Below are 27,704 nucleotides of genomic sequence, written 5' to 3' on the forward strand. Positions count from 1 at the left end.
GGGCAACAGCACCTGCCTCACAGTGTGGTGTGAAGAGTAGATGAGCTCGTGTGAGTGGCTTAGCAGCGCCTGGTGCCCAGGAAGCAATCAATGATAGTATTGCTGTTGGTGAAATGCAGAAAGCAACTCCCTCTGTTTGGACCAAGACTGGGCAGCTAGGTTTGAAGTCAGGAGGCTGGATGAGGTGATCCCGAGAGACCCTTGAGCTGGAGGCCACTGGCATCTTTCAATGGGCTAGGCAGAGCCTGGGTGGGTACAGGGAGACCCACAGAGGCTTCTCGGGGTCTGGGCTGCTTTGTTTGTGGTTAAACGTCATTCAAGAGCGGAGGGGTGGATGATGTTAGGAAGGTGGGGACGGGGATGCTGGGAGCCAGGATGGACGTCAGAAACCTCATTGCTCTCACCCAGCTGGGCTCATTAACTGGACACTGGCTGGATCATCTTTGGGCTGGTCCCATATTCACTTGGGACGTGTCCCCAAGTAGACAATCTGACACCCTGAGGCCTCCTCGCTGCCCCCTCCTCGCAGAGCTGCTTAATCAGGGCTGACCTCCAGAAAGTAAGCCCCCTGGCTTCATTCAAAGGAAGGAAAGGAAAGGGCCCTGGTCTTGGAGCCAGAAGACCTTTGATCTCAGGGGTCACCAGGTCTACTTCCTTGGCTGCAAAATGGACTGGTTTCTACCTCCACAAGCTAGTTGAGAATTAGGTAATACATATTATAAGGGATCTTGTGGATTGCAAAACAATGTACAAAATACCCACAATTAAGGTATTATCTGAATTCTAAGACCTCTCTTCCTCCCAGCATATGGTCTTCCCAGATCTGGCTCCCTGGGCATCTCATTCGGCAGCAGCAGAGGGACCAGGGCAACCTGGAGGCAAGGCTGGGGACCCCGGGGTGGAGGCTGTGCTGTCACACTGACAGGGGCACGGGGGTCTGGGCTGGAAAGCCAAATCCCCAGTGTGGTTTTCCCCCCACCGCGACCTGTGTCCAGGGAGAGTCCCAAGGAGAAATGGGCTCAGGCTGGCAGAGTTCTGGAGACTGACACTTCTGGGTGTGGCATGGAGAAGAACTCTCCTGGGCTTGAGAGAGGGGCTTGTCCCGAGGTGAACCGCACACCGTAGCTGCCCAGCCCTCACAGTGTGGTGCCGTGTATGTTGGCCCACCACACTCACCCACAAGGGACCTCTCTTCCTAGCCAACCCTAGCTAGCTGAATCCCAGGGCAAAGTGACGCTCAGCAGCCCTCTCTGGGGGCTGCCTTCCCCCACAGCCCCAGTGCCCAGGGCCACACTGGCAGTGGAAGGGTTAGACTCTGGGCGCCACCCTGCAGCCCGAGGGGCTTAAGTTCTTGGCACCCAGAGGTTCCCACACGTGCCCAGAGCAGCAGCTTCTCCCTTACAGCTTGGATGGGAGGAGCCCCGAGGCTCATCTGGACCAGCCCCTGCTGCCCAGGGAACCCCCTGCAGCTTCTGAAGCCACCAGCCTTGCCTTGGAGATGTCCTCTAACCACCTTCCGGAGCTGGCAGCTCTGAGCTTTGCAGTCAGTGGCTGGGCCGGGTCCTGGGGTGCTGCTCGCCTCTGCCCCTCGTGCAGGGCCTGGCAGTGTGTGTGCACACTGGGGCTTGCAGGGTGCCCATCAGCTAAAGCAACTAGGAGGCACAGGCAGGAAAGTGGGCACCACCCCAGCTTGGCCCCTCAGATCCTTTGCTGGGCTACCCCTGCAGAGGGTCACCTGGCTCCTCAGGCTCCTCCATCCTGGGGGTGCCCCAACCCACACATCCTGACATTGTCCAGGACAAGCCTTGCTGTCTTCTCTACCTTCTGGGGTGGAATGCGGGGGCCACAGAGACACCTCAGCTGCAGCCACTTGAGCCTCATCGGCCCCTCCTGATTCCTCCTCCTGCTCTGGGAGCTGTCAGCCTGTCCGTCCTGGTGCCCCTGGTCCACTCCCCCGCCCTCCTCTGCCCAGCTGCCCCCTACCATCCCTCTACTCAGTGGGACAAGAACTCTGGGAGTTGGCAGAGCAGGGCACCCCATAAGATCCTCAAGGACATCCCCAGTTCCTCCCTGGGGTCAGACCCTCCCTCATCAGCCCTCCCCTCCCTCAGCATCACAGTCATCTTTAGGGTACCCTGCCCTCCCTGGCCAGACCCCCAGGCTGCTGGTCCGTGTATGCCGGGGGGAGTTTTGGTGTCCCACCCCCCTCCTGCCCTGGGGACCTGCTGGCTTCCACCACACACTGCTGTGCCCAGGTGGTCTCTCTTGGCCTCCTTGTGGCCATGTGACTGTGGGAAGTGCAGAGGGCTTCACGCTGTCTAGAGCAGCCTTCGCCCCATGGCCTGTGGAGTGAGTAAATACCCCTTGCCCCTCGGGTGGCATGGTGGAGGGCTGGGTCCCAGTGCAGCTCCCAGGCTTCTGCAGCAGGTTAAGCGTCAGTTGCCCACGGTGGTGGCTGGCACGTGCACATCCCCTCATCACCTTCCTTTCCTAACCTCACCCCACCCCCTCCTTGTGGTCCCGGGGGGTGCCAAGGTGAGACAACAGTCAAGGCCTCTCTGCTTCCCCACACTTCTTGTTTCCAGCTCAGCTCCTCCCCTGATGCTGGGACACACCCCTGCTAGTCCCATTTCTACCCCTTTGCTCAAGTTGTACCCCCAGTCCTTTGCTACATCATTCAGCCAATGGCCCTTATAACTCACCCCCTTATAAGAGCTGTCCTCACCCCTGGGCCCCAGCCAGACCCTGCCCTTCTCCTAGTCCCCGCCCTGCACACAGTCCTGGATGGGTGTGTGAGTGGCATCAGGTTTCCCAGCCTCACTGTGGCCCTCAAGACCAACAAGTGGCTTCCATTTCTCTGTGGCACCCTCTCCACCCAGCCCCAGCATAGTTCAGACCTTCACAAATACTGGTTGAAAAGATAAATATTATTTACATCAGCCACAACCCCCACCCCCGCCAGCTGACACCCTTGTCTCCCAGCCCCACACCCCCAAAGCCCTGCTCAGGTTGTTGGAACACCTCTGATGTGGGCGGGTCCAGTGGGGACTGGCTGCTGCCCCAAAAGCCACTTGCTGCTCCACGGCATTGGGGCAGAGAGGGGCCAAGTGCTCTGCCCCTTCTCCGTTTTTGCTTAGCTTATCATGCTGCCCTGGAGGCCCTCTAGGGGCCACAGGCTCCCTGTGACCAGCAGAGGGGCTACCCCAGAGGCCAGACCACGGAAGCCAGCAGGCTGGATGGCCCCAGGTAGTCTCTGCCCCCTTAAAAGGGGACTGGCTTTGTCTGGGCACACCCTGGCTCTTCTCACAGGCCTATCACATTCCCACTCCCATCTTCTCACAAAGGGGTGACACACGGGCAGGAGGTGACAGGAATCAGGCTGACAGTATTGGTGGTAAGGAGGTGGGAGCCCATGTGGCATGGAGGGCAGTAAACGTCCAAGGGTGCAAGGCAGCAAGGCAGGGCATTTCTGATGGCAGTGCCGCAGTGCACAGGAAGTCCTGGTGGCTTGGGAGGATTTCTAGTGTAGCCTGATGTCTGATGATGGCACCAGGGCTCCTGACAATGTAGTCTTGGTTCCCAGTGTGTTAGAAGGCATTGTTAAGGCCCCGAGGCATCATCACGGTGGCTGCAGTGCTGTCACAAGTGTCCCGTGATGCCCCTGGGGTGAGCGGCCCCCACGGTCGCTGGGGACAGGCGCCAGGTCTCTGAGGGCTGGCCCTCTGGTGGTCTGGGTGGACACCTCTTAGAGGGCCCCACGTGGGCTTTGGGCTTCCTGGCTGCCCCCGTCACTCTACTCCCATTCCATTCTCCAGGGAGGACTGGGGGAAGGGGGGCCAGAGGACCTGGGCCAGCCCAGTCCTATAGGTGGCTTTCCATCCGTCCTGTGGTCCAGGCTGTGGCTGCTCTCGTAGGCCTAGAGCTCCTGCTCAGCTGGGGCTCTGGGACGGGCCTCCCAGGCTCTCGGTGCCAGCTGCTCCCGGGGGGCCCGGCCATGGGAAGGAGCGCGTTCCCTCCACAGACAGGGCAGCTGGCTGAATCTGGCGACCATCTTCCCAACGGATCTTGGGGGCCAGTCCATGGTCCTCCGGCTCAGAGCCCTGTGGACTGCTTGATGCTATGAAAGCTGACACGGGTGGGGGAGGTGGGAATGGACATGGCGCGGGCCACACGGGCGCGGATTGAATGCTTGTCCTGCCATCGGTGCCACCTCTTCCGGATGGCAGAGCGGACCTGTGGGCACAGAGCAGAGTGTAACACACAAGCCCGGGTCCCAGTACCCTCCTCTCTCCAGTAAGGCTGCGGCAGCAGCTGTACAGGAGAGCAGTGCACAGGTGTGAGGGGCACAGGGGGTCACACCGGAGGGGCGACAGTCACAGCTCCAATGTTGCTGATTTGCGTATTTGTTAGGATGATTTTCTCAAATGTCTGAGGAAGGGGTGCCTTTTTCTGATTCGCACAGACATCACAGGGCCTCTGCCATGAATTCCTATCCTCAATCCACATACATCCCGTGCCCCAGGGCTCAGCCCTTCCAGTTTCAACAACCCATTTCACAGACTCATTGATGAGACCGAAGCCTGGCTTCTGGTCCCACGCCAACAGCCCTCCTGGGGCTCCCAGCCGTGTCCCCAGAGACCTGGGAGCAGGGAGCAGGGAGGAAAGGGCTGGCATGGGGAGGCCGGGCAGCAGCTGTGGAGAATCTCCAGCCCCACCAGGCCTCACGCCATCCTGAGCCTCGGGCCCGGGGTCCTTACCTCACTGTTGAGGAAGCAGTAGAACACAGACACGAAGAAACCCTGGGGTGGAGGGAGGCAGGTCAAGGGCCTGGGGTGGGTGTGGTCCCCTGGCTTCCAGGCCACCCCCTTCACCCCCCAGCTCCTGCCCCCCCAGGGCCCTGCCTGGGAGAATCTCCACCCAAGGAGGCAGGGGCCTGGCCAGGGTGCGGTGACGGGCAGCAGTACCTGGAAGGATTCCAGGAAGGAGTTGAAGTAGATGAAGACGACCCGGGAGACCTCATCCTCCCCGGGGTTCACGAAGAACAGCATGTACGTGATGCCCAGGAGGGGAAGCAGCACCAGGGTGGCCTTCACAGCCTTCCTGGGTGGGTTGGGGTGGGGAGGCCGAGTCACAGCCCACCCCAGTGTCCTCTGGCTTGCTGGAAGGGGCTGGGGCTGGGGGAGGCGGTGGCAGGTCCCGGGAACATCTGAGACGGGGGAGCTGGGGTTTCAGGAGGGACTACGAGGCCTGGGGGGAGACCTGGGTCAGAAGCTGAGTCTCTGAAGCCTCCGGGGTGGGGAGGTGGGACCGGTTACCTGTACTGGATGGTCTCAGACGTGGTGGATGCCCGGAGTTTGGTCATGAGAATGCGGACAATGTTGAAAAGGAAGATAAAATTGATCTGCAATTTGAGCACAGTGGGGCGATGTGGCTGTAGGTGCACAACTTGTTGGAGGGAGGGTGGGTGGAGGGGTCAGGGACTCGGCTGCCCCACGCCTGGTCTCAGTGCCCCTGCTCTCCCTCCACCCTCACTAGCGTTTGCACCTGCTTGGCGCCTTGCCCCCCACAGTGGGCACTATGACCCTCCCCACCATGCCCCTCTCTTCAGCCCCCCTGTGCGGGTTCTTACCAGCAGGACCAAGATCATGGGGCCCTGGTAGATGTAGTCAGTGTACACCCCAGGCTTTTTGCCAAACCAGCACCTAGAAGGCCACAGAGGGAAGGGGAGAGGGAAGGGGTCACTGGGGTCCAGTTCATTGGCACAGGGGAGGGGCAGCACTTCACTGGGGTGGGACTGGGGCCAGTGAACAATTGCAGCCCTGGCATAAGGTCAAGACCCGACCCAGTGCCTCAGTTATTCCATCTGCAGAATGGATAGCATCTTCTCTTATAAAATGTAAAGCTGGAAGCAGGCACTACAGCAGGGAGGGAGATTGTGGAGACCACTGAGTGGAACGGGCCTGTGCCCGACACACCACTGTCCCCTCTGTCCACACTGTGGCTCTGGCATGCGCCCACTAGTGGAGCCTTGCCCTGGACCTGCATGAAGTGGGCAGCCAACAGCCGGCAACCTCTCACTCTGCTTAACTGGAGCCTGAATGACCTTGAGGTAGAGAGTCCACAGCCTCCACCAGCCTTGAGAGGCATCATTGCTCTGCACCAGCAAGCTCTAGGGAGGTCCGGGAAGTGGGTGGGGGCAGGGCCCCTGGGGCATGCAGATCCACAGGGCCTACACCTCACGATGCTTCCATAAACTAGAAACTGACATTTTTATGTAAAACCTCTTGACTTTTTAAAAGTTGGCAACAAATTTAAGTTCAAAAAAACAGTGCAGACCAAATGCAAGCTGTCTGGGGCCTCACATCTGCAAGTTCTCACGCCTGGATCCTGTCTGAGGCAGTGTTAGCACGTTACCACTAGGTGGGGCCTCAGAGCCACCCAGACCAACTTTCTTCTCCAGCTCAGGCTCACTCTTCACTCGCTCACACTCTTTCTCACACACACACGCGCAGAAACTGAGCAGCTCTTGGAACCTGCTCTTCCTCTCCTCCCCTGTACTCACCCGCACAGCTGCAGGCATGGGCACAACTGTCCAGGGTTACGATGCTCCTGCTCCAAGACCGGAGCCACCCTCCGGGCATCACTGCCAGGCCCCATCCTGCCAACCGGCTCCCTCCTAGCCCAGGTCCCTAGGCACTGGCTGTGCACAGAGCTCCCCTGGCAGGAGTCAGCAAGGATCACTCTGATAAACATGAATATAATTTTCCATATGCGCCTTGTTGAGCCCGGAAAGGTTGTGCTGAAGCCCCTGCCGCCCCCTACGTGGTGGGGAAGAGCCGCCACGGTGACTGACGCTGCCTGAGCCCCAGTCGGGCAGTGAGCTCCCGACGGCACTTCGGTGAAGAGCATCCTGGCACCTCCCCTGGCTGTCCATTTTTTTGGCCTCTCTTGGTTTTCAATCTTAGCTGCACGTTAGAATCACCTGGGCAGTTAAAAAAAATTCCAGTGCCCCGGTCACACTCCAGACCAGTTACTTCCAACTCTCTGGAGGTCACGTCTGAGCACGGGTATCTTTAAAAACTCCCGCGATGATTCTAACGTGAGCCACGGCTTGAGAACCAGTGCAGAGGAAGTCTAGTTTTCAGGGTGATTAGGAAACTGAGTCCAAAGGCACCTCAGGACCTCACAGTTTGAAGAGGTCTCTGAGATTTGCCCAGATCAATTATCTATGAAATCCATGGAATCTTTTAAAAAAGTAGTCTTAATAGAAAACATTTATATGGCATTTACTATGTGCCAGGCACTATACTAAATGCTTAACATATATTGATTCATGTCATTCCCATGGCAACCCTTTGTCAAGAAGTCGGCATTATTATTAGAACGCCCATTTTACAGATGAGGAGACTGAGGCACACCCAGTAACTAGCCCACGGTCATATACCTACTTAACAGTAACCAAGAACTTGGCTCCAGAGACTGCCAGTAACCCTTTCACTGCTCTGCCTGTCTAGCCCCACCTCGAGCAGAACACTGCTAAGGGGTCGCTCACTGAGTCCAGCCCCCAGTGCCCGTCCTACACAGAGGAAGACGCTGTGGGCCTGACGGGGAAGGTGATGAGGCTGAAGGCCCTTGGGGAATGTCAGGCAGAGCTGGACCAGGGAGCCTGGACCTCAGGGTGCAGGGGGCCCTAAAGGCAGTGAAGGGGAGGTGACTTACTTTTCGTTGTCATAGTACAGCTTCCCAATGGCCCAGGCCACGATGATGGGGAAAGGTACACCTGGGGGAGACACCAGCTGTCACAGAGCCTGTCAGTGGGGTCTGGGGGATCCCAGTGCAGCCCAGAGCCTAGAGGTGGGCAGGGGTTCCCCCAAACAGAGCTCCTACTCACCCAGCACGCCTCCTTCAAGACGGCCCCCCACCCCCACCCGAGTCGCGGAAGAGGGCAGCGCTGCACACACCACCCCAACCCGGCCTCACTTTCTCAGGCCCCCAGCCAGCTGGCCGGGTCTGAGTGAGGAGAGGGCAGCCTGGCTGGGGCAGGGGGCCGGCCGCTCACCCCAGCCGATGCAGATGAACATCCACTTGCGCAGCCGGTCGGTGGAGTAGGTGAGCACGATGGCCGTGTGCAGGTAGCAGCCCTCACCGAACATCCAGAAGAAGTTGGTCACGTGGAAGTAGTTGTAGGCGGCTGTCACCAACCTGCACCAGCCCTGCCACCCCACCCCCACCAGAGGTGATGGTGAGCCAGGGGTCAGGGTGGGGCTGCAGCAGCTCCCCTTATGGGCCCACAGCCTCCTCTCGGCAGGATGGGGCATCCCCCCAGAATCCACTCCTGTTCCATGCGCCCCAAGGCCTGGCCCTGGCCCCTCCTGTGCCAGGGCAGCCCCACCTGGACCCTTCCTCTGGCCCCAGCCCTGCCCCTCCAGGACACACCACGTTGCTCTGGTGGACTTCAGGGCTCATGGTGAGCTGGACCACAAACCACGTGGCATTGCGCAGGATGAAGGCGGAGATGAGGTTCCAGTGGATGATGTTTCTCAGGCACCGGATGCTCCTGGGGGCAGGGGAGGGTGGGTGATGGAAGCGAGGCGGGGGAGAGAAGGTGAGGGAGAGGCGACCAGCAGCCAGCCCAGCCTGCATGTATGGGCGGGGAAACAGGTGCACAGCGGGGCTGACAGGCTAAGTCACCCTGGGTGGTGGCAGAGGCTTTCCAAATGCCCCACAGGGCCCTTCATACCTGTGGCCTGCTCCCCCCCACCCCGAGCTCCAGGGGCAGAGCTTGCTGCACAGCTGGTGCTCCAGGGACCAGGGGCTGCTCATTTACTGTGGATGCCCCTTCTCCTGTGGGCACCCTTCTGCTCTTTGTAGTTTCAGGTTTAAGGGTCAGAACACATAAAAGGCCTCTAGTGGGGTGCCTCTCTCCCAGCATTCAGCCCCGATGCTTGGCTCCTGCTCCCACCCCATTCCCGGCACAGACTGCCTGGTGATGCCCCTTGCTTCCTTGGCAACAGCACTGACCCAGGGAGGTTCAAACCCAAGGGGTCTCCCAGGTGCAGCCTGGCCTGGGAGTAGGCGGCACAAGCGGTGCCTAGCCATCACCACCCCATGGTTAGTGGGCAGGCCGGGGCAGAGGTTCCAAGAAACAGGGTACTCCTATGTCTGTCACCCCTCCCGCAGAGGTGAGGGGACTGGACTGCCCCTTCCCAGCAGCCCCCAGCCCAGAGCTGCCCCTCATCTTACTTCTGCACCTGTTCAAGGCCTGGGGACGGGGGCCTTCTCACCTGAGCCGCAGGAAGAGGAAAAAGGCCACCAGGAGGGCCGCCAGGGAGATGCAGTGGCCCAGGTAGTTGATGATGACAGCGATGTGGTAGTGTACTTTGCTCTTCTTCTGAGGCAGGAGAGAAGGGCAGAGGTAAGGCTCCCGCGCCACTGTACCCCGGACTTGTGAGGACAGCCCCCTTGGGTGGCAGGGCAGAGTTGTGGTAGTAATAGTGCTCCCCCCTTCCTGAGCCGCCAGTGCGTCAAGCATCGCCCTGGAGCAGCGCCGTACAGCGTGAGACTGTATCTGTCTGTCCCTGAACCCCGGGCTCTGTCCACTGCTCCATGCCTTCATCTCCACATGCACACACCATGTGCGCAAATGCGTGTGCCCAGCTCACTGACGTGCTCTCAGTCATGTTTCCGTTCAGTACCAATGCCAGGTGACCTCATGGGCGCAGACACCAACCCTCTAGGACGTCTTTCCTCCACCCACTTCTGAGCTGAGCCACCATATTCTGAATCACCCCTAAATCCTGCTGCAGTCCAAACCTGCTCCTATCAGAGAGGAGGGGGAAGGGCAGGCGCTGTGGATTAGCATCCACGGAATCACTGGAAACCATAAAAAGTCTCTCCAGGATCCCTTACTCACTTCCCAGGTCCCACCCTGGCCCGAGGGGTAGGCCTGAAGTGAATGGGATCCTCTCCTGGGACTGTAACCGAGGTCCCAGTGTTATTTAGTTCCTTTCACATATGGATAGAAGCTGGAAACACCATGTCCCCTCTTTCCAATCAACATAAGCTCTGTGAGTGATGAAGCCTTCCTGTTTACAGAGCATTTTTCACATCTGTTATCTTCTCAAACCCTCATGCCAGCTCTGTGGGATGATCTGGAAGAGGTTCTGGATTTTCCAGAAGAACAGGCTCAGAAGTGTGCTGACCCATTCAAGGTCACTTAGTGTCAAACTACCTCTTACCTGCAGAGCAGCAAGGGTCTGAGGCTGCAAATGGGTCTCCATCCCTTAGGGGGGGCCAGTGGTCCCCAGTGCCCACCTCTATGCAGCCTCCTGACCCCAGAGAGCAAAGCCCCCACTCTGCGTTTTCTAGGTCCCGTGAGGGCAGGGCCCGGAGAGCCAGACTGAGGCATGCGATGAGCTCCAGCACTGTGCACTGGGTGAAGGGGGGGGGGGGAATGGATGTCGGAAAGCAACTGGTTTTGTGAATGGAGCCCAACTAGCGCCTCCCTCCTTCCCCTTTCCAGGTTCTGGGTGAGGCTGGGACATGATGATCCACGGAAACCAACAAGGGTGAGAAAAGGACGTGCTCCCGGAGGCCTTGTTCATCTTTTCAGAGCCGCCAAAGAGCTCCTGGCTCTGCGTGGACCTTCCTGCTGGAATTACAGAATCTATGGATGCCAGAGCTGGTCCTAAGGGAGCAAGTCCAGCCCCACCCATCATCCAGATGAGGAAACTGAGGCCCAGATTCACCCACCCAAGGACGTGGGACATGCCTCTGCAGCAGGGCACATGGCAGGCCCCAGAGAACATGCCTCCTGCTCTCCCTCCCCTGCTCTCCCCACCTCCCGTTGCACCCCTTCTGAAGATGCGTCCTCACTGAAGAACCTCTGAGGTCCAGAAGGCCCAGGAAGCTCTGCGGCTGGTTTTCCTGGCAGAGACTTCCAGGAACATGGCATGAAATCACATTACCAACTCAGGCTCAGAAGGGTCGAGACCCATTGAGGTGTAAGTGGAGGCAGGGGTGCACGTGCGAGACAGACATGGACAGAGGAAGCAGAGGCAGCCAAGCCCGCCACGCACGTGGCAGGGTCTCTGGACACCAAAGTCGGAGACTTTGTAAGATATGCACACAGCCAGCCTGTCTGGAGCTGGCACTTAATTTCCTTTTATTATATTTTCCACAAATCCACAGTGTGAAGCCTCTGGGGAATGACAATGTGGGGCCCAGCACTGCACGTCGCCCCAGCTTTGATCAAGGGCCCAGGCGGACAAGGTGAGGAGAGTGTTCAGGGAGTCCCTTCACCACCGCCTGCCGTCAGCTGCCCCTCTCTAGCCGCCACAGCAGGCCGTGCCTGGGTTGTATGGTCTGGGGTAGGATGAGTCATTTATTAAGCACCTACTGTACATTGGGCACCATGCCAGGCGCTTTACAAATGTCATCGCCTTTTTTCTCACAGCTACCCTTGGAAACTGTCCTTCTGTCCATTTATCCAGCAACAGGAAGAGACTGCATAACCGGCCCAAACTACTAGCCAGCAATCAGAACCCAGGTCTGCTCGGTCTTACAGACCCTCCTTTCCCTGTCCCTGAGGTGCATTTCTTGGGGGATAAGCAGCATCTGCAAACAGAGGCACTCTCTCCGTCCTGGGCCCAGGATCCTCTGAGAGCATCTGCGGGGAGGATGGGAGCTCAGGAGGGGTTTTCTCCACTGAGGCTGAAAGGGGAGACAGGCCAAACCATTTCAGGGGCCGCCTCAGTGTGTCTCCTCCAGCTGGAGGCCATGGCTGGTCTGAACCCTGACTTCACCCGCCACGGCAGCCTGATCAATCTGAGAAGCAGCAAGCCAGCTGGGTGGGCTGGGGAGGGTGTCACAGAGAGAGCCCAAGAAGACTGCCAGGACGGCAGTGTCACCTCAAGAGAGGACCATCATCACCAGGAGAATGGCCAGAGACACCCTTCAAGATGGACAGCTGTGCCCGGAGTGGTGGTCAATGTCACCCTGAGAGAACAAGCTACTACTAGATGCCCAGAGATGCTCCAGGAGATCCTAATGATGCCCTGAGAGGCAGTCAGTGACCGCCTGAGAGAAAGCCCCCATCAACTGCGGAAGCAGCCGGGTGCCCAAAGGACAAATGGACGCAGCCAGTCCCTGAGAACCTGGCCAGCTGTCCCTGTCCAGTCTGGAGACCTCAGGCTGGCAGGTACCCTGAGGTAAGTGGCACAGTGTGGCACTGGGCAGGGGCCACTCCGCTGCACCCTCAATGACTAGAATCCAGTAAGTAATCAGTGCCCAGCTGATTCTGACCAACCTCTCTGCAAGACGGACCTTGTCCCAAATGGGGGCAGTGCCAGGCCTGTCTCCAAGCCTCTTGGGGATGGTGCAGTGAGCTCTGCCCGCCTGTGCCCGTTGCCCTGCCCATTCCCCAGCCCTGGTCTCGGTTCCCCACCCGAGGTCTTCTCCACCGGGATGGCTGCAGCTCCTGCCCACCCCACCTGCAGGCACGTCAGCCACTTGTCTTCCAGGTGTGGCCCCCACACCAGCGCCAGCAGCACCAGATCAGAATCTTTCTGCAGCACCAGCTCAGATGCAGCCATCTTCAGAATGAGACCCACCGAATGGGAATCTTCATTTTAGCAAGAAGTCCAGATGATTCCTAAGAGTGTCAGAAGCCCTCCTCCAACTAACACCCCTGTGAGCAGTGAACCCCAGCCCGCAAGCCTAGACCCGTGGAGTCCCTTTCCTGTCCACAGAAGTGTGCCCTCCAGGATGTGCCGGTGCCGGGGCTCAGTGCCATCCCAGGGGCTGGGCCACACACCAGCCAAGCCTCCCCAACTGGTAGTGAAGGCTGTGGGCAGGTCTCCGCAGCCTGGCCTCTGGGCGCCCTCACAAGTCCCATTTCACAGGCGGCTGGTCTGTGAATCCATTATCTGCAATCCCCTCTGGGCATTGGTGCTTAATTAGGGCCTAGCCCAGTCCCAGAGCTGGGAAACCGGGCTGCTGGATTAACTGGAGACTTGGCTCTTCCTTTTTGCAGGGGCTCCAGGAGGGGACGGAGAATCTTGGGAGTGGGGAGGGGATCTGGTGACGCTGGAGGCTGGCAGAAGAGGATGGCATTTTCACGAATTAAATTAATTGATTACCAGAATGCTAGGCAACTGGGCCAAACAGGGACTGCCAGGGAAAAGGATGGTGTAAAGCCAGGCAGGGGCGGGCCAGGGTGGGGGTACTGCACTGCACTGAGTATGGATGTGTGGTACCCCCACTGAGTCAGCAGCCGGAAGAGGGGGGTGTCCCTGTGACCCATGGTCTCCCCTCAATGACCACCCGCCCCTAGGTGTACACTACGCCCTACCCTGACCTCAGGTGAGATGAAAGGGAGAGGAGCGGCACGGGGATGGAGGACTCTCCGTAGGCGTGCCCAGGCAGACGCCCCTCCCCCTCTACCAGCGGGCAGAGAAGGACCTACTCTCAGCACTTTTAGAGACCAGGAACCCGGAGCACAGTGAGGCTAAGTTACCTGCCCGGGATCACTAGGCACATGTGTAGGAGCCAGAACACTAACCCCAAACCATCCACCTCCAAAGCTGGTGCTGTTCCTGCTGCAGTGCCAAAGAGAGAGTGATGGGAAGCCCATGTTCCAGAACCCTCCTTGCCCTAATCCCGCTGCGGAGAGAGGGAGACCCCTGTCCTGGTGGAAGGGGGGGGAGCTGCAGGGTGGGGAGAAGGGGAGGCTGAAGGAGCTGACCTCTGCGTCTGAGCCTCTGAAGGGAGTTGGAGGGAAGGGAGGGCTGCTGAGTGGCCCCCATCAGCCACCTAGAAGGAAGGGGCTTAAATTAGAGCGGGGGAGATTTGTCTGAAGCATGACCTTCCCCTGACGCTCAAGAGACTCCAGTGATGGGGAGGATGGGAGAAGCCATGGCATCTCCCAACTTGCCGATGTACGAGAGGAGGACAGACGCCTGCTCCTCTGGGGTCGGGGAAAGGTTGTCCATCCTAAGGCGGGAGGCTGGTGACTTGACCTCCAGCTGGAGATGGACCATCTGCCTCAGGCTCTGCAGACACAGCAGGATGATCAGAGCAGGGTGGGGTGCAGTGCAGGGGCTGAGACTTCTTGCCTCAGACACGCCTCCCCCTACCATCTCTCTCTGGGCACAAACTGCGGTCTTAAAGCAGCTGACATCACTGACATGCGCTTCTGAGCCTGAGCCCCGTTCCCGTCCTCCCACCTCCTCTACTACGTGCCAGGGTAGGAGCTCCCCACCCCACCAAGGGGTCTCCTTGCCCAGCCAACTATACCCAAGCCCATCTCTTCAGGCTCAACTATGTTTCCTGACCTGGAACCCCACTTCCCTCCCCCAGTTCAGGGGATGCTCTCATCCCTAACCCTAGGACTTCCCAGGTTGGCTAACTGTGTGGGCGCTCAGCAACCCGGGGGCTGTCTTTGCTCAGATCAGGCCCCTGGGAGCTGGGCCATGGCACCAAGCCTGGGGCAGGCCACAAGGTCTGGGCTGTGTGATCTGAGATGCTCGGAAGCCCCTCACCCTGCACCCCAAGCAACCCTTTCTCCCTGCCAAAGCAGCACCATGAGGGAGCCTGTCCTTATTTTAGGCTAAGCTCTGCCCTGTCTTGGCAACTTCCAGAAAAAGACGGCAAAGCCCAGTATCTCGTGACATGTAGCCTGGCGGACGGGCTAACAAAGGCACCCAGGGCCGTATAGGGTGCGAGGTGGGGAAGCTGTTTTCCCACTTTAACCTCTCTTCAGGCCAAGTACCTGGCGGTGGGCAAGGGGGAGCCTGGTGCCGAAGCCCCAGGTTCCAGGCTCTAACTTAGCTCTGGCCACGCCACAACCTCACATGAGTCACTCCCTCTTCTAGGCCTCCATCTCCTCATTGTAAGGTGAATGGGTTGCAGTAGATCAGAATTTCTTACTTTTTCCCCATGAGAAGGCCTCCCTGGGGCACTTGTTAAAAACGTACAGATTCCCAGGTCCTCCTTAGGAGAGTTTGATTTAATGGGTGTGTTTGGTATAGCCCTGGGGCCTGTATTTGAACAAATGCTTTAGGTGATACTTATTACCAGGCAGATCAAGATGGAACCGAGGGTCTCCAAGGTCCCTTCCAATTTAGATCTTACAGGTGCTAGAGCTCCTGGGACTGCCAAGACCAGCCCCTCTTCACGCCCCAGACGCCTGGGCCCTCTGACAGCACGGGCATCCTCCCTTCTGCCTTTTGCTTTCTGCTCATGGTTCCTCCAGCTCCATGACCCCCCACCTTCCTCAGCACCCCCTGAAGGGGTGGGTGCAGATGTGGGGAGGGGGGAAAGGGGAGCAGAGGCAGGAGCAACGTCAGGAGGACAGATATGTCCGTGCGTCTGCCGAATGGCACCCTTAAGGTCATTCACTGTGGCCCTGTTTCTAATAACCAAACACTGAGAATAAAGGTTGGTCAAATAAATTAAGGTGCACCTGTACCATGTGGTATTAGGAACATGTAAAAAAGAATGAAGACTCTCCCTGTGTACTGATACGGGACAACCTCCAAGATGGATGATTACATGAAAAGAGCAAGGTGTTGAACGGTGTGTATAATATACATTTGGGTAAACATGAAAAGAATATATGTACATAATTACCCACATGTGCAGAGAGCGTCTCTGGGAGAACACTTAAACTGGCAAAATGGTTGCCTCTGGGGAGGGAACCCAGTGGCTGGATAGGGGCAGAGGGTGACTTTTCTCTGCATTCCCATGGGTACCTCTTGAATTTTGTATTATGTGTAAGCATTATCTTCCCAAAAACATTTAAATATTTAAAAGGCTGTCCAAAGGCCTTTCTGAACTGCACTGTTTCCCCGCCCCCATGCCTGATTCTGATACAGGTTGGACCTGGATGGGTCGTTCAGGTGGGCAGGGTGGACGTGGATGAGAACCCACCCCAGGAGCGCAGGGGGAAGGGAAGGAAGTGGGGAGCCCGGGACAGACTGGCTCCCAGCTGGAGTCCCCGAGGCAGGGCCTTGACCTCAGCCTCTGGCTCGCCCACCCTGACTGGCGCAGGGCACGCACAAGCCCCCGTGGGGCCGCTGACCCTCCCAGCGACACAGCCGCATCCTCGGCCAGCCTCACCTCCCCGCCGAGGATCTCCTGGCATTCCGAGTAGTTGACGCGGGCGGCCCAGCTACCGTTGGCCAGGCACTCCCGGTAGCCATTGTCTGGGAAAAGGAGAGAGAGTCCGAGTGACCCACGGGCTCCTCTTCTGAAGAGCAACCAGGGCATCTGTCTATCCATTTGTCTGTCCATACATCCCTCCATCTGGGCCAGCACAGGGCCTTCCTGCTGGGGGCTCTGGACTAAAGCTGGGGAGAGGGATCTGACTATGACCTACTACCCCCATCTTCCTGTCTCTTTTACCCACTGGCACCCGCAGGGGTACAGAGGTGACCCCACCCACCTGGCCCATGAGCAGGCTTGAGTGGCCCATTGGGCTCTTTCCTTGTAAGCCCTTATGTGGTGACAGGTTACTTGTTGGGGGCCTTCTGAGAAATCTCCCATTTTAGGGTCTCACATGGCAGCAAAGAAGAAAGGTGAGAGCTGACGAGTCGGTTCCCACTCAGGAGTCCTGGCATGACACGGTGGAAGGGTATGTGGTGCCAGCTCACATGGCACATGAAAGTGATAGGGTCCCACTGGTGACTAACCGTGGTGAGCCGTCCCATGCAGGTTCCCCACGTAGTAGTTTCACATGTGGGGCTCCCAGGGCAGGGGGAGGGGATGGGCCCACGCTGGCATTTCTCCACAGCAGGCCTTATACTGCAGGGTCATGTGGTGGGAGCGTCCACAGTGGAGGTCTCTTGGGATAGAAGATGACAGGTGGCAGGAGTGCGCTGGGGGATGCCACAGGGGCAGGGGGCTGGGAGCCTCATGTAGCAAGTATCTCATTATTAGGACCTGCTATGACTCACTCCCAGCCTTGCTCATGGCACTTGGGAACAAAGACAGGAGAGTGGCCCAGGGAGAGGTGGGGGTCAGGGCAGCCAGAACCTGTCACCTTCTGCGGAGATGGGGAGGGGCCCTGTGGTCTGAACTGAGGCCTGACCTCTGGCTCTGGGATGGCTGCAGCTGCACAAAGGCTGCCTGTCACCCTCTTTCCTGCCGGCCCGCCAGGGGCACCAGGGTCCTGAAACCCAGTAGGGAAGGGACTGAAGGGGATCCAAATCTTGAATTTTTTCTGCTTTGCTGGTGGGGGTTGCCCTGCCCCAAGCAGCACCCCTGCCTGACATCAGTGGTTCTAAACATGTTTCCTTTAATCACCTCTGGCCCTGACTCCAGAACATTGGCTAGAGGGAAAATTGAGCTGTGAGCCTCCTCCCTTGCAGCCCCTCCCCTGCTATGCACCTCTCCGTGGCTCCCACTGACCCTCCTGTCACACCCCCACCCAGCAGGCCTCAAGGAGGGTTGGAGAAGCCTGCGTCCCCATGCCTGAGACTGGAGCCTGGCAGGGGCAGGGCAGCGCATGGGACACGGAGTGGGGGCACCAGGCCCAGGCTCAAGGGCCGGCCTCTCGGGCCCCTGCCCTCACGATCCCCAAGGGGCCAACCAGCCTGGGCCCTGCCTCTCTGCTGGCAGCATCAGGACAAGGAGAAGATGGGGTGGGCAGTTGAGGGAGACACTGCCATCCCCACCCCTGACAGGGGGCCCCTCTCTAACCCTGCTCCCTGGCCCGTCTGCTGAGAGGTTGCTCGCCTCACTGTGCTGGTGGGGAAGTGAGGCTACATGGATTTTAAAGCTCTACTCAGCTTCCCTGCCAGTGGACCTGAATCTCAGCAGAATTGGGCCCTTGAGTGGGGTTGGTGAAGCAGCTGCCGATTCTCTCCTAACTGCTAAACAAGGATAAGCTGCCAGAGGGCTGGCGGGCTGAGTGGGTTTTCAGGAAGGTCTAGTGGGCGGCGTGGAACTGGGGGAATCGGTGTGTCAGCCACAGCCTGGAAATGCCTGGGACCCAGGGCTGCTTCAGAATGTCTGCCAGGAACAGGACTTGGGGGCGGAGATCTGGTTGGAAGGGGCATGAGAGCTGGGACAGAGCAGGGATCATCTTGCCCTAAGAGAAGCAGAGCAAAGTAGTATCAAGAGCAGACAGTCTGGGTTCAAATCCTGGCACGACCCCTTACTAGCTGTGTGAACTTGAACAATTCACACAACCTCTCAGCTTTCTTATCTGCAGGATGGCAATGATCTTAACAGTGGTTGAGTGAGCATTTTTAGTTAGCATGTGCAGAGTGCGTGGAGCTCCACCTGGCATGTGGTGTGAGCTGTTACTTTTATTATTATTGTCTTGGAGCTGTATTTCTATAACCTTATGTAAGATTCAGAGCATGTCACTTAGCCCCATCCAAGTGGGTACTGGTGGGGATTAGAGGCAATGTCCACATGTGGGCCAGGAGCCCGGAGTCCCTCCCAGGCCAGTCGTCCAGAGGGAGCAGATTTAGGGGAAGGGAGGAGGTGATCCTGAAAGAGAATAGCCCCAAAAAGCAGCGAGTCATTGCCTGGGAGGATGCAACCTCCTTGCCTTTAAGTGCTGAGCTGAGCAGTCCTCTCAGAGAATCACGGGAAAACGGATATTTTTGGCAATGTTTCCCATCCCTCTGAAGATCAGATGCAGAGGAGGGAGGGCATGCGGGGGGAGGCCTAGAAGTCCTGGCGGCGCCTCATCAGTAAATGGATTAATTAGTGTCTAATGATTAGGTGCGACTCTGCGTTCCCAGTCGCTACTGATTCCACGGGCGTGTTCCTCAACATTCTGGCACTGGGGGTACCTGCAAAGGGGGCATCTTCCAGCCCAGATCCCATGCCAAGGGACCCTCACCCCCTGCTCCTCTCCTGGGAGCTGAGAGAGCACCTGACCCAAAGCTCCCACCCTTCCTGCAGGGGGAGGAACCGAGGCCCTGGGCAGTTCCTTAACCAATTACAGAAGGAGCCGGAGCTAGATCCCAGGACTCCTGGCTTCCATTTAAGGCAGGGCTGGCAAATCGAGTAGCATGAGCCCAGGCACTAAAATGTTTATTTGGGGCATGTCAAGTCACCCTTGGGGGTGAGTGGAGGGAGCTCATGGTGGGTGGCCGGGGCTGGCCACAGAGTAGGCAGGGCAGTAGCCACCGAGAGCCTGGCAGCCCCCCTCAGGAGCATGGACTTGACCATGAAGGCAATGAGCAGCCATGAAGGTCTGACTACAAGCAGGGGAGTGATGGGGTGAGATGAGAAACTGGGAGTAGAGATTGGGTAACTTGGACAGGGGCCATGGCACTGGGATGCAGGGAAGGTCAGACATGAGAATTGCTTTGGAGGACCCGGTGCTGTCCTAAGAGAGGGCCTGCCCCCCAGCCCACTCTGCCTCCACGTGCCAGCCCTAATGCTGTCTCCTTCCTGGAACCCCGGGAGACTGGGATCACAGCACTGTGAGCTTCATGACCTTGGGAGTCATCGGCCTCTCTGCCTCCATTTCTACCTGTGAAATGGGCCCTCCTAACTCAGAGGCTGGCAGACTGTGCCCTCCTCTCAGGTCCTCTGCTTCCTGCCTGCAGCCCCGCCCCACACACTCCGAGCCTCTCGTCTCCTCTCAGGGTCCAGGATGTGGCTGCCGACGCAGGAAGCTGTGTGCTCTGGCTGTTCCAGCCTCCTGCCCTGTCTCAATGCCTCCTTAGGGCCTTCCCACCCCTCCTTGGCAGCAGCTCCCAACCCCTAACCCACTCACCCAGCTGGCAAAGAGGGAGGGGCAGGAGAAGGAACTTGGGAGTTCTGGACTGAACAAAGTCTCAGAAGCCATGCCATCCAGCCCTCTCCATCCTCAGACCAGGGGCCAAAGGGCCACAGGAAGGGGAAAGTGTGCTAGAGGTCACCCAGCGAGTCTTTGAGTGAACCACCTGCTGTCTATGGTCGCCCTCAGTACCCTCCTGGGGCTTGAGCTCAGTCCCACCAGACCCCAGGGGCCCACGCAGGGACTCCCCACCTCCCTTTAGATAGGCCAGGGCCCCTGGCCTGCAGCTGTTGTTCTGATAATCAGGGGCCGTGAGTCTTTGACAGGAGAGAGCAAATTAATTCCAAGGGTGGCAGGTGGTGTAGCAGTGAGCTGCAAAGCCTGGGAGCGGGGGCCCAGGGCCTCAGGGGAGGGGGGTGTTTACATGGGGATCTGGTATCTGAACAGACCCTGGGTCCGTCCTCCCACACCTCCCTCCCCACCTGTGGGCCTCCATGCAAGGCTAAGCCCCCTGCCTATGGATCTAAAACTCTGAGTCTCTGCCTCCTAGCTGGAGGCCTCTGGAAACACGTCCTAACCTCTCTGAGCTCGGGGTTCTCATCCACAAAGTTGGGGCTATTCTGTTGATTCCTGTCCTAATTCACAGGCTGTGGTAGGCTTGTGCTGACCTACCCAGTTTGTCAACTACAGGAAGTGTCAGACAGCGTGGATGCAGTTCTAGCTTTGCCTCTTACAAGCTGGTGACCTTGGACAAGATCCCTCTGAGCCTTGGGCGCCTTAATTATATAATGAGCACCACATAGCTACATACATAGTGTCTTCCAAGGGTATTGTTGAGTATCAGCAGCCATGAGCATGGAGTGCCCAGCGGAACATAGAGCTGGACTTTGGGAAAAGGGGGTTTGTACCCATACCCACAAGAGGTATTATTAGTGTTATTACTGCCATTATCATTATTACTTCCCCATTTCCAGCAAGTCCCAAGCTCTCCCCACCTTGTCCCACCTCTCAATGGATGGTTTGCCCTTTGTAAGCCCCCTTACTTGTAGTGTTGTAGCGGACACCGTAGAAATAGGCAGGGCAGGGTCGAACCACCAGCTGCCCTGCAGGGCTCTGGGGCCAGCAGGTGCCAATGAGGTCCACGGATGCATTGCACTGCAGTCCTGGAAGCAGAGATAGCTGGTAAGGCAGAGCAATATCCCCACTCTAGTGCCCTCCCCACCCCTCCACTGGGCCACACTCACACACCAATGGGGTACAGGACAGGAGGAGTAACACAGCAGAGATGAGCTTGTCCTACTCAGAGAAGACACCAGGGGAAGGAATCTGAACTTGCTGCTAAGGCAGTAGGGAGTCAGCATGAGTTCCAGAGCACAGGAGGAGCAGAGATGACTGGGCGGGGGTAGTGGTAAAGCCGAGGTCCTGGTTGGCATTTAGAGAAAGGCTGGACATGCTTCAGACCCTCTGCTTTATAGCCTGAGGGCACTTCTTTTGGCCCCTCACTTGGTGTAGACTGGCCCTCTGAGACTTCACAGCTTGGAACAGTCTGGAACAGACTCAGCTAACCTCAGACCCAGCCCCCTCACACATCCCTGGAACCAAACCACATCTGCTCTGGTCCTGCAGTGAGCAACCAGCTAAATGAAGTCGGTCCAGCTTCCAGCTAGCCTGATAACCAGATTCACTAAACATACACTGTTTATCATCTGGTCTGTGCTGGACCCTGGGAGAGGACTGATGGAGAAGTGGAGCATGGGGAGAAAAGGGAGGGGGACACCATCTGGGGGAGCAGGAAAGAACTGAACCAGTAGTCTGGAACCCTAGCTTCAGACTGGGCACTACTCCTAATTTGCTGTGTGACTATAGGCCAGTTTCTTGCTCTCTCTGCATGGTAGTGTTTTTATCTATAATAAAATGAAGAGGTTGGATCTGATCAGAAATTCTTAATCTCAGTCTACTGGAAACTTTAAGAGTTCATAGAGACTGAGATTAAATGAAAGACTTGGTCTATACATGCCTTCTAATTTGGGAGAGTGAACATGGCTTTCATTAGATTCCCAAAGGGGCCTGTGACTCAAGAAAGGATGTAAACAGCTGAACCAGAAAGAGAATATCAAAAGTCCCTTCCAAATATTTGTCCTTAATTAAAGAGCTCTTTGGAGTGGAGTGTGAGTGTATGTGTGTGTGGGGGGGGTGGGGGGTGTTGGAGGAGAGTTCAGGGCCCAGGGGCCCTTCCGGAGGGCAGGGAGGCTCTGGCCGCCAGAGGGCAGGGGCCGGGCTGAGGACAGTCCTGGTGCCCTCTGGTCGTCCCTTTTCTCTCTGCCTTTGGATGCTCTTATCCTGCAGGAGGCTGGCACACCAGTCCTGTAGAGACCTAGTGTGCCCATCACGACGCGGGGAGGTTAGTTCTTGGGACTGGCACGAGAATGCACAGGCCAGTCAGGGAGAGCCATGAACCCAAGGGGCACCGCCTCTTCAGGGCTGGACACCAGCGCTTGCCAAGCCCGCTGCCAACTCCTCCCCAGATTAGCCTGTCCCCCAGTCTCTCAGGGTTAGACTGGCACCCTTTCCCTGCTGGATGCAGGGCAGTGTCGAGCAGCGCTCGTACCAAAGGCTGGTTTTCTTTCTAATCAAAGCATTCTTAGGGTGTTCATGCAAATCAGGGCTCAAGGGGCAGAAGCCTCGAGGCCAAGTGCTTTAATTGAAAGAGAACCTAGATTGGGGCTAATGGGCACCAGGAGACGGCAGGCCAGGTGGCTGGGGTAGGCCAAGCCCCGGCACTGTGCCACAGTAGAGCCTCTGTGAATGGCATCACGGAGCAGAGCAGTGGTGGAGCAGATGAGTGAGGGAAGCAAGTTGCGAGTTCAGTCTGTCATGGGTCATGCCGACAGTGCCGAGTCCAGACCTGGGGGGACGCCAGAGGCGTGCGATCCTGGGGAGGGAGGGAGGGATAACATACGGACTATGCTCTACGTTTTCAAGGCCTTTCTTCATGTATTTCATTGATCCTCATCCACCCTGTAATGTCATTATTCCCCTTTTACAGATGAGGAAACTGAGGTCTTGGGAAGTTAAGTGACTTGCCCAAGGTCATGAGTCAATGACTATAAGAACCAAGACTCTGGCCAGGTATTTGTGACTCTAAATTGAGTGTTCTTTCTAGTTCACATTTCATGCCATTAAAGGGAGAGGGGAAAGTCAAGGAGGTATCAGGAAGGGAGCAGCATTTATGGAGGGCTGACTGTGTGCCAGGCACACATCAGGTGCTTTACATACGTCTGATTTAATGACCCCATGGTAACTCCCCCAGTAGACTGTTCATTCATTCACTCACTCACTCATGCATTCCTAGTATCTCCTGAGCTAGGCACCAGGAAGACTGAATGGTGAATGTCAACTGAATGAAGAACATCCTGTGTGGCACACCTGGAATATGCCTCGCATGCTCTCAGTTGGTGTACCACTGCCCCCCTTCCTCCTCTCTCCTGCCCTGGACAGTTCCCCAGAGCCCCTTCTGCCAAGGACAAAGGGCACCTGGACTGGGAACCTGCCACAGCCAGGACCAGAGCCAAGGCAGGGACCCGCTGCTGACAGATGGCCCTCCTGACCTCTAGACCACGTGCCAGCCAACGCTCAGAGCCCCGCCCCGGCCACAGTGGGCTGGGATGCGGGGCGGTGGGAGTGTGGGCAGGGCAGCACTCTTTGCCCTGGTCTGTGGGACTGATTAGGGTTCTATAGCATCTAGTATGGGGTCTCACACCACCTGTTAGGTGCTAATTCTTCCCACATTTTACAGATAAGGAAACTGAGGCCCGAGCAGTCAAACTGCTTATCCAAAGCCACATAGACATTAAGAGGCAGAAGTGGGTTTTGCATACTGGCTCTGACACCTGCCCACGGCATTTGGTTGCACCCATCCATGCACCCCAGGCTCTCTGCTTCCCCAGGACTGTCACCCAGCCTCTCTCCCTCCATCCCTCCTGCCCGCACAGCTCACAGGAGGCAGCATGGAGGGGTGAGGGGCAACACTGCAGCAGACATGACCTTTACATTGAGAGCCCAGAAAATCCTGGAGGGAATGAAAGTCTGTGTGCAAGACAGGAAGTAAGGGAGGGAGAGGCTGCGGGAACAAAGATGAGAAGCCAAATGAAAGGGGTCAGGAGACGAAATTCTCCCTCCTTCCTGAATAAAGGCCAGCGTGCCAGCCAGGGGCCTTGGGCATCTTGGCTGTCTAAGCAACCACATACTTAGTGGTGGAAAAGTCCAGAATTAGGCCTATCTAGTTCATCTTGGGGCCACTGCTTAGTAACTGTGTACGCTTGGGCAAGTTACTTAACCTCTCTGAGGCTTAGGTTCCTTTTCTATAAAATGAGGATAACAATACTTTGACAATGTTGTGATGACTAAATGAGATTAAAGCACTTAGAATGGTGTCTAATACATAGTAGGTACTAAATAAATATTAGCTATCATTAATTGTTGTTATCATTCACGACCTTAATATAAGGGATGGGGACTATGACCCTGGGTCCCTGTCAATATTTTAATTCCATTTGCCTCTGATGTCATTAGTCAATAATTCTATTACTTTCTGGCATTGTCATATTCATGCCATGATTTTATGAGTTGCCAAGTCTGTGGATGGAGGCTTGGCCCTGGGGACCCACCCTTCCCTGCTCCCGGCATATGAGAGGCCCCCCCAAAGGCCCCAGCTCAGTGTTAGCTGCCCCAGCCAGACGCCCATCCATCTGTCCCCGTCCCTCCATCCCGCCCTCACCATCTGTCTCTACCAGTGCCCATCGCTTGGGTAGGTCTCAGTGTTGGAAGACAAATGGCCCGTTATCAGGCTGTTGTGGAAGGTGATGGATTGTGGGCCATCAAGCCAGCCAAGCTGGGCTGGGCTGGGGGTAGGAGCACAGAGTACATACATCGGGGACCGAACAACATTCGTCACGGCCTGCTGCCTCCAAGGACAGGTGACACCTGCGTGGGCTCAGAGATGTCACGGCTCCAGAGCCCAGCAGGCAAGTTAATGGAGACTGGCCTGGCCCCAGGGCATGGGGGCTGCAGGCGGGGCCTTTCATCTCAGGCTCAGCCTCTGAGCGGCTCTCTTCCTTCCCAGCTCCACCCACTGGAACTCAAGAGTCTGGCCCAAGAGCTTTCCTGTTCACCATGGCCCAGCTTAGCCCACTTTGCAGCCAGATGCTCTGGGCTCCAGTACCTCTCCAGGCTTGCTGCTCTTCCCTTCTCACCCCTCCCCTGTCCTTCCACCAAACTCACCTGCTAATCCTCGGTCAACTCTATCCTTGGCTCAGCGTATTGGCTCTTCTCAGAGACTCACCTTGAAACTTCCTCCTTCATGAAGCCTCCCTGGATTCATGCCACCCTGACCTAACCTCCCTGCCAGCTCCACTGTAGTGAGCAATTCATGGCAAGTGCCCTTCCCTCATTCAAGCTATTTGGTAAGCACTTTAAAGAGCCTTCTGATGTTGCAACAATAATACAGAATACTCAGCAGTGGTGCAGCACATTGTAGTTTGAGAGACACTGCCATAAAACCTAGTGTGTTTAATCACAACAGGTCCTTGAGGCAGGTATCATCCGCTGCCCCCACCCCGCCAATTTTACAGTTTGGGTAACGTGAGGATCAAGGGCGTCAAGGGCATGTTCACCCCATAGGTCCTGGTGGGGGGCCCCTAGGGCAAATAGGACCAGACTGAGCAGCACTGTGAGCACGGGCACCCAGTCAGCCTCTAAGTCCAGTGCTCACTGCTCTGCTGCCCCCCACCACCCCCAGCTCTCCCTAGAGGTGGACCAGCAGGCCAGGTGGCAGCTGCTCTGAGCTGTGGAAGCGTCCGCTTCCCACAGGCCCAGGGTCAGAAACGAATGGCTCCTGCACATGCCTTGTGCTCTCCCTCGTAGTACGTATGCTTATGGACTTCACTCTCGGACCAGACCTCAGGCCCTTCTGTTTTCCCAGTGCACAGTGGGTGCTCAATTAATGAGCTGGATTGAATCAGGAAGAGACCCGAAGAGCAAAACGAGTTACCAAAGGACAGCAAGCTTCCCGCAGACCCTCAGGCGCAGGGGAACCTCCCCACCTTTGCTGGGAGCACCACCCCCAGGACCCTGGTTAAAGGGGCCAGAGTGAGGGGTCAGCCAGCACACTTCAAGTCAGAAACGGCATGGCCTTGGACGCCAGAGACCCAACTCTCCTCTATAACCCTCCCATGTCTCAGTTTCCTCATCTGCCCAAATGTTGGCTCTTAAATTCTTATGAGCATGAAATAATTATACAAAAGAACTTTGTAAATGGTAAAGTTATACAAGTATTAGTGATATTTGCAGTTACACATATTTTCTACTGAGGAGGTGTAGAGCATGGTGTTAGAGAACAATCTGGAAACCGGGCTGCCTGGGCTCGAACCCCGGCTCCAGCACTTCTTACAAGTGCTTTGCTCTGCCTCAGTTTCCTTGTGCATAAAATGAGGGTAACAACCCCCAACTTACAATGTCACTGTGAAAAACTGCTTACTGTATCTCAAAGACTTCCAACAGGGCCTGGCACAGAGTTAGCACCCGACCGACCGTATTAGCTCCGGCACTCTTAGCAGCAACGAACAGCAGCCTTTCTTCCTGACTGATGCCCGAGTCACAGTCCAGTGCTCTACTCTGTTGATTCTCACAGGAACAAGGATCGGGGTGACTTCCCCTGAGGCCCACCCCAAAGCAGGGAAGATAACTACTTGGTGCACTTGCCACATGCCCCTCCTGTGCCTGTAGCAGATGCTGTCACCTAATTGCAGCTCTTTTTCCCACCACACTTACACTTGACTTCAGGATCCTCTTCAACACAGCGTTCCATGGAGATACGATAAATTGCCTGGAGCCCTGGAGAGGAAATCTCTCTGCCATTCCTGCTAGAGGCCATGGTTCTGTGTGCAGACCCTGGGGGACCTTGGCGGTGTGGGGCTGTGGTGACCTGGAATCTTGCAGGACAGGGCTGGGGGTACTCACCAGAGATGTTGCTGGCCAGGGACAGGCTCTCACAGTGCTGGTCCTGGAGGGAGGCGGAGATGGAGCTCAGCCCCAAGAGGAGAAGGGCCTGTGGGCACAGGGAGAGAGGGCATGCTGTTAGACTGTGCCCTGAGCCAGTCTGGCCTCAAGCTTCCTGCTTCCTTCCTTACATGTCTCTTCTCAAACACCTTCTGCCCCCCAGCCTGCTTGCCCTCCTCCCCCAAGTCCTCTCTGCATGGAGTTGCCTTGCTCTTAGAGGGGCCTGGAAGGGAGGCTGCTAACAGCAGGAACCAGGTTCCTGGGACAGAGGTGAGTTTTCTCCTGAACAGCTGGGGGCCTCCACCAAGCGCTGCCTGAGGAAGCTGCCTCCATCCCTGAGGGATCCCAAGGATGGCCCCACTGTGTCCCAGCGTGCGCACACACACACACACACACACACGCACACGCACACGCACACCCCGTCCCACCTGCCCCCTGAGCACCTGTGAGCTGCCTGCTTCCTCCTGTTTAATGAGCCGCTTCCTGGCCCAGGACTTCAGTTCCACCCAGCTAATTACTGTTCACCACAAACTGTGCCTTACTGTTTACCAAGCCCTTTACATCTGCAATGGCACTTAAATTCTTCCTGGGGCTGGTGTGGCTGCCTCTGTTTACAGATACGGAAACTGAGGCCCAGACACAGAAGGAATAAATGTGTCTGGAAAGATGGCTGCCTTATTCCGGGGAGAACCTTTGCCCCTTACCCTCCCAGGGGTTCCATGTCACTCTGATCCCAGAATTTCAGTCTCCTTGGGAGGAGAGTGCCATGGGCCCCACACCTGGAGGGCTGCCCTTCTTCAACTAGTACCCCCTCACCACCACTGTGTCTCCTCCCTTGAGGTTACCACCCTCCCTACAGATTTAGAGTCAAAAGAGACCTGGCACCCAGCACCAGTTTCACTGT

The 27,704-nt window shown here is 57.0% G+C and overlaps 1 protein-coding gene across 2 annotated transcripts in view; it reads right to left on the reverse strand.

Annotated features, from left to right (window-relative positions):
- Window positions 1-2,974: 2,974 nt before the first annotated feature.
- Window positions 2,975-27,704, reverse strand: part of CRHR1 (corticotropin releasing hormone receptor 1) — a 42,576-nt gene continuing 17,846 nt past the window's right edge. Inside the window, exons 2-13 of one of the 2 annotated variants that reach the window (XM_057501590.1) lie at window positions 26,762-26,849; window positions 20,788-20,907; window positions 16,120-16,205; window positions 9,285-9,388; window positions 8,437-8,557; window positions 8,060-8,213; window positions 7,720-7,780; window positions 5,630-5,702; window positions 5,316-5,401; window positions 4,965-5,100; window positions 4,758-4,799; window positions 2,975-4,233 (exon numbers count right to left, since the gene is read on the reverse strand). In XM_057501590.1, coding sequence (XP_057357573.1) covers window positions 4,093-4,233; window positions 4,758-4,799; window positions 4,965-5,100; window positions 5,316-5,401; window positions 5,630-5,702; window positions 7,720-7,780; window positions 8,060-8,213; window positions 8,437-8,557; window positions 9,285-9,388; window positions 16,120-16,205; window positions 20,788-20,907; window positions 26,762-26,849 — 1,212 coding nt within the window. In that variant the 3' untranslated portion in view covers window positions 2,975-4,092. Of the gene's footprint in view, window positions 4,234-4,757; window positions 4,800-4,964; window positions 5,101-5,315; window positions 5,402-5,629; window positions 5,703-7,719; window positions 7,781-8,059; window positions 8,214-8,436; window positions 8,558-9,284; window positions 9,392-16,119; window positions 16,206-20,787; window positions 20,908-26,761; window positions 26,850-27,704 lie in introns of both variants that reach the window. The other variant, XM_036899901.2, reaches the window with a different exon arrangement.

Source organism: Manis pentadactyla, chromosome 4 (assembly GCF_030020395.1).
Source record: "Manis pentadactyla isolate mManPen7 chromosome 4, mManPen7.hap1, whole genome shotgun sequence".
Classification (NCBI taxonomy): domain Eukaryota; kingdom Metazoa; phylum Chordata; class Mammalia; order Pholidota; family Manidae; genus Manis; species Manis pentadactyla.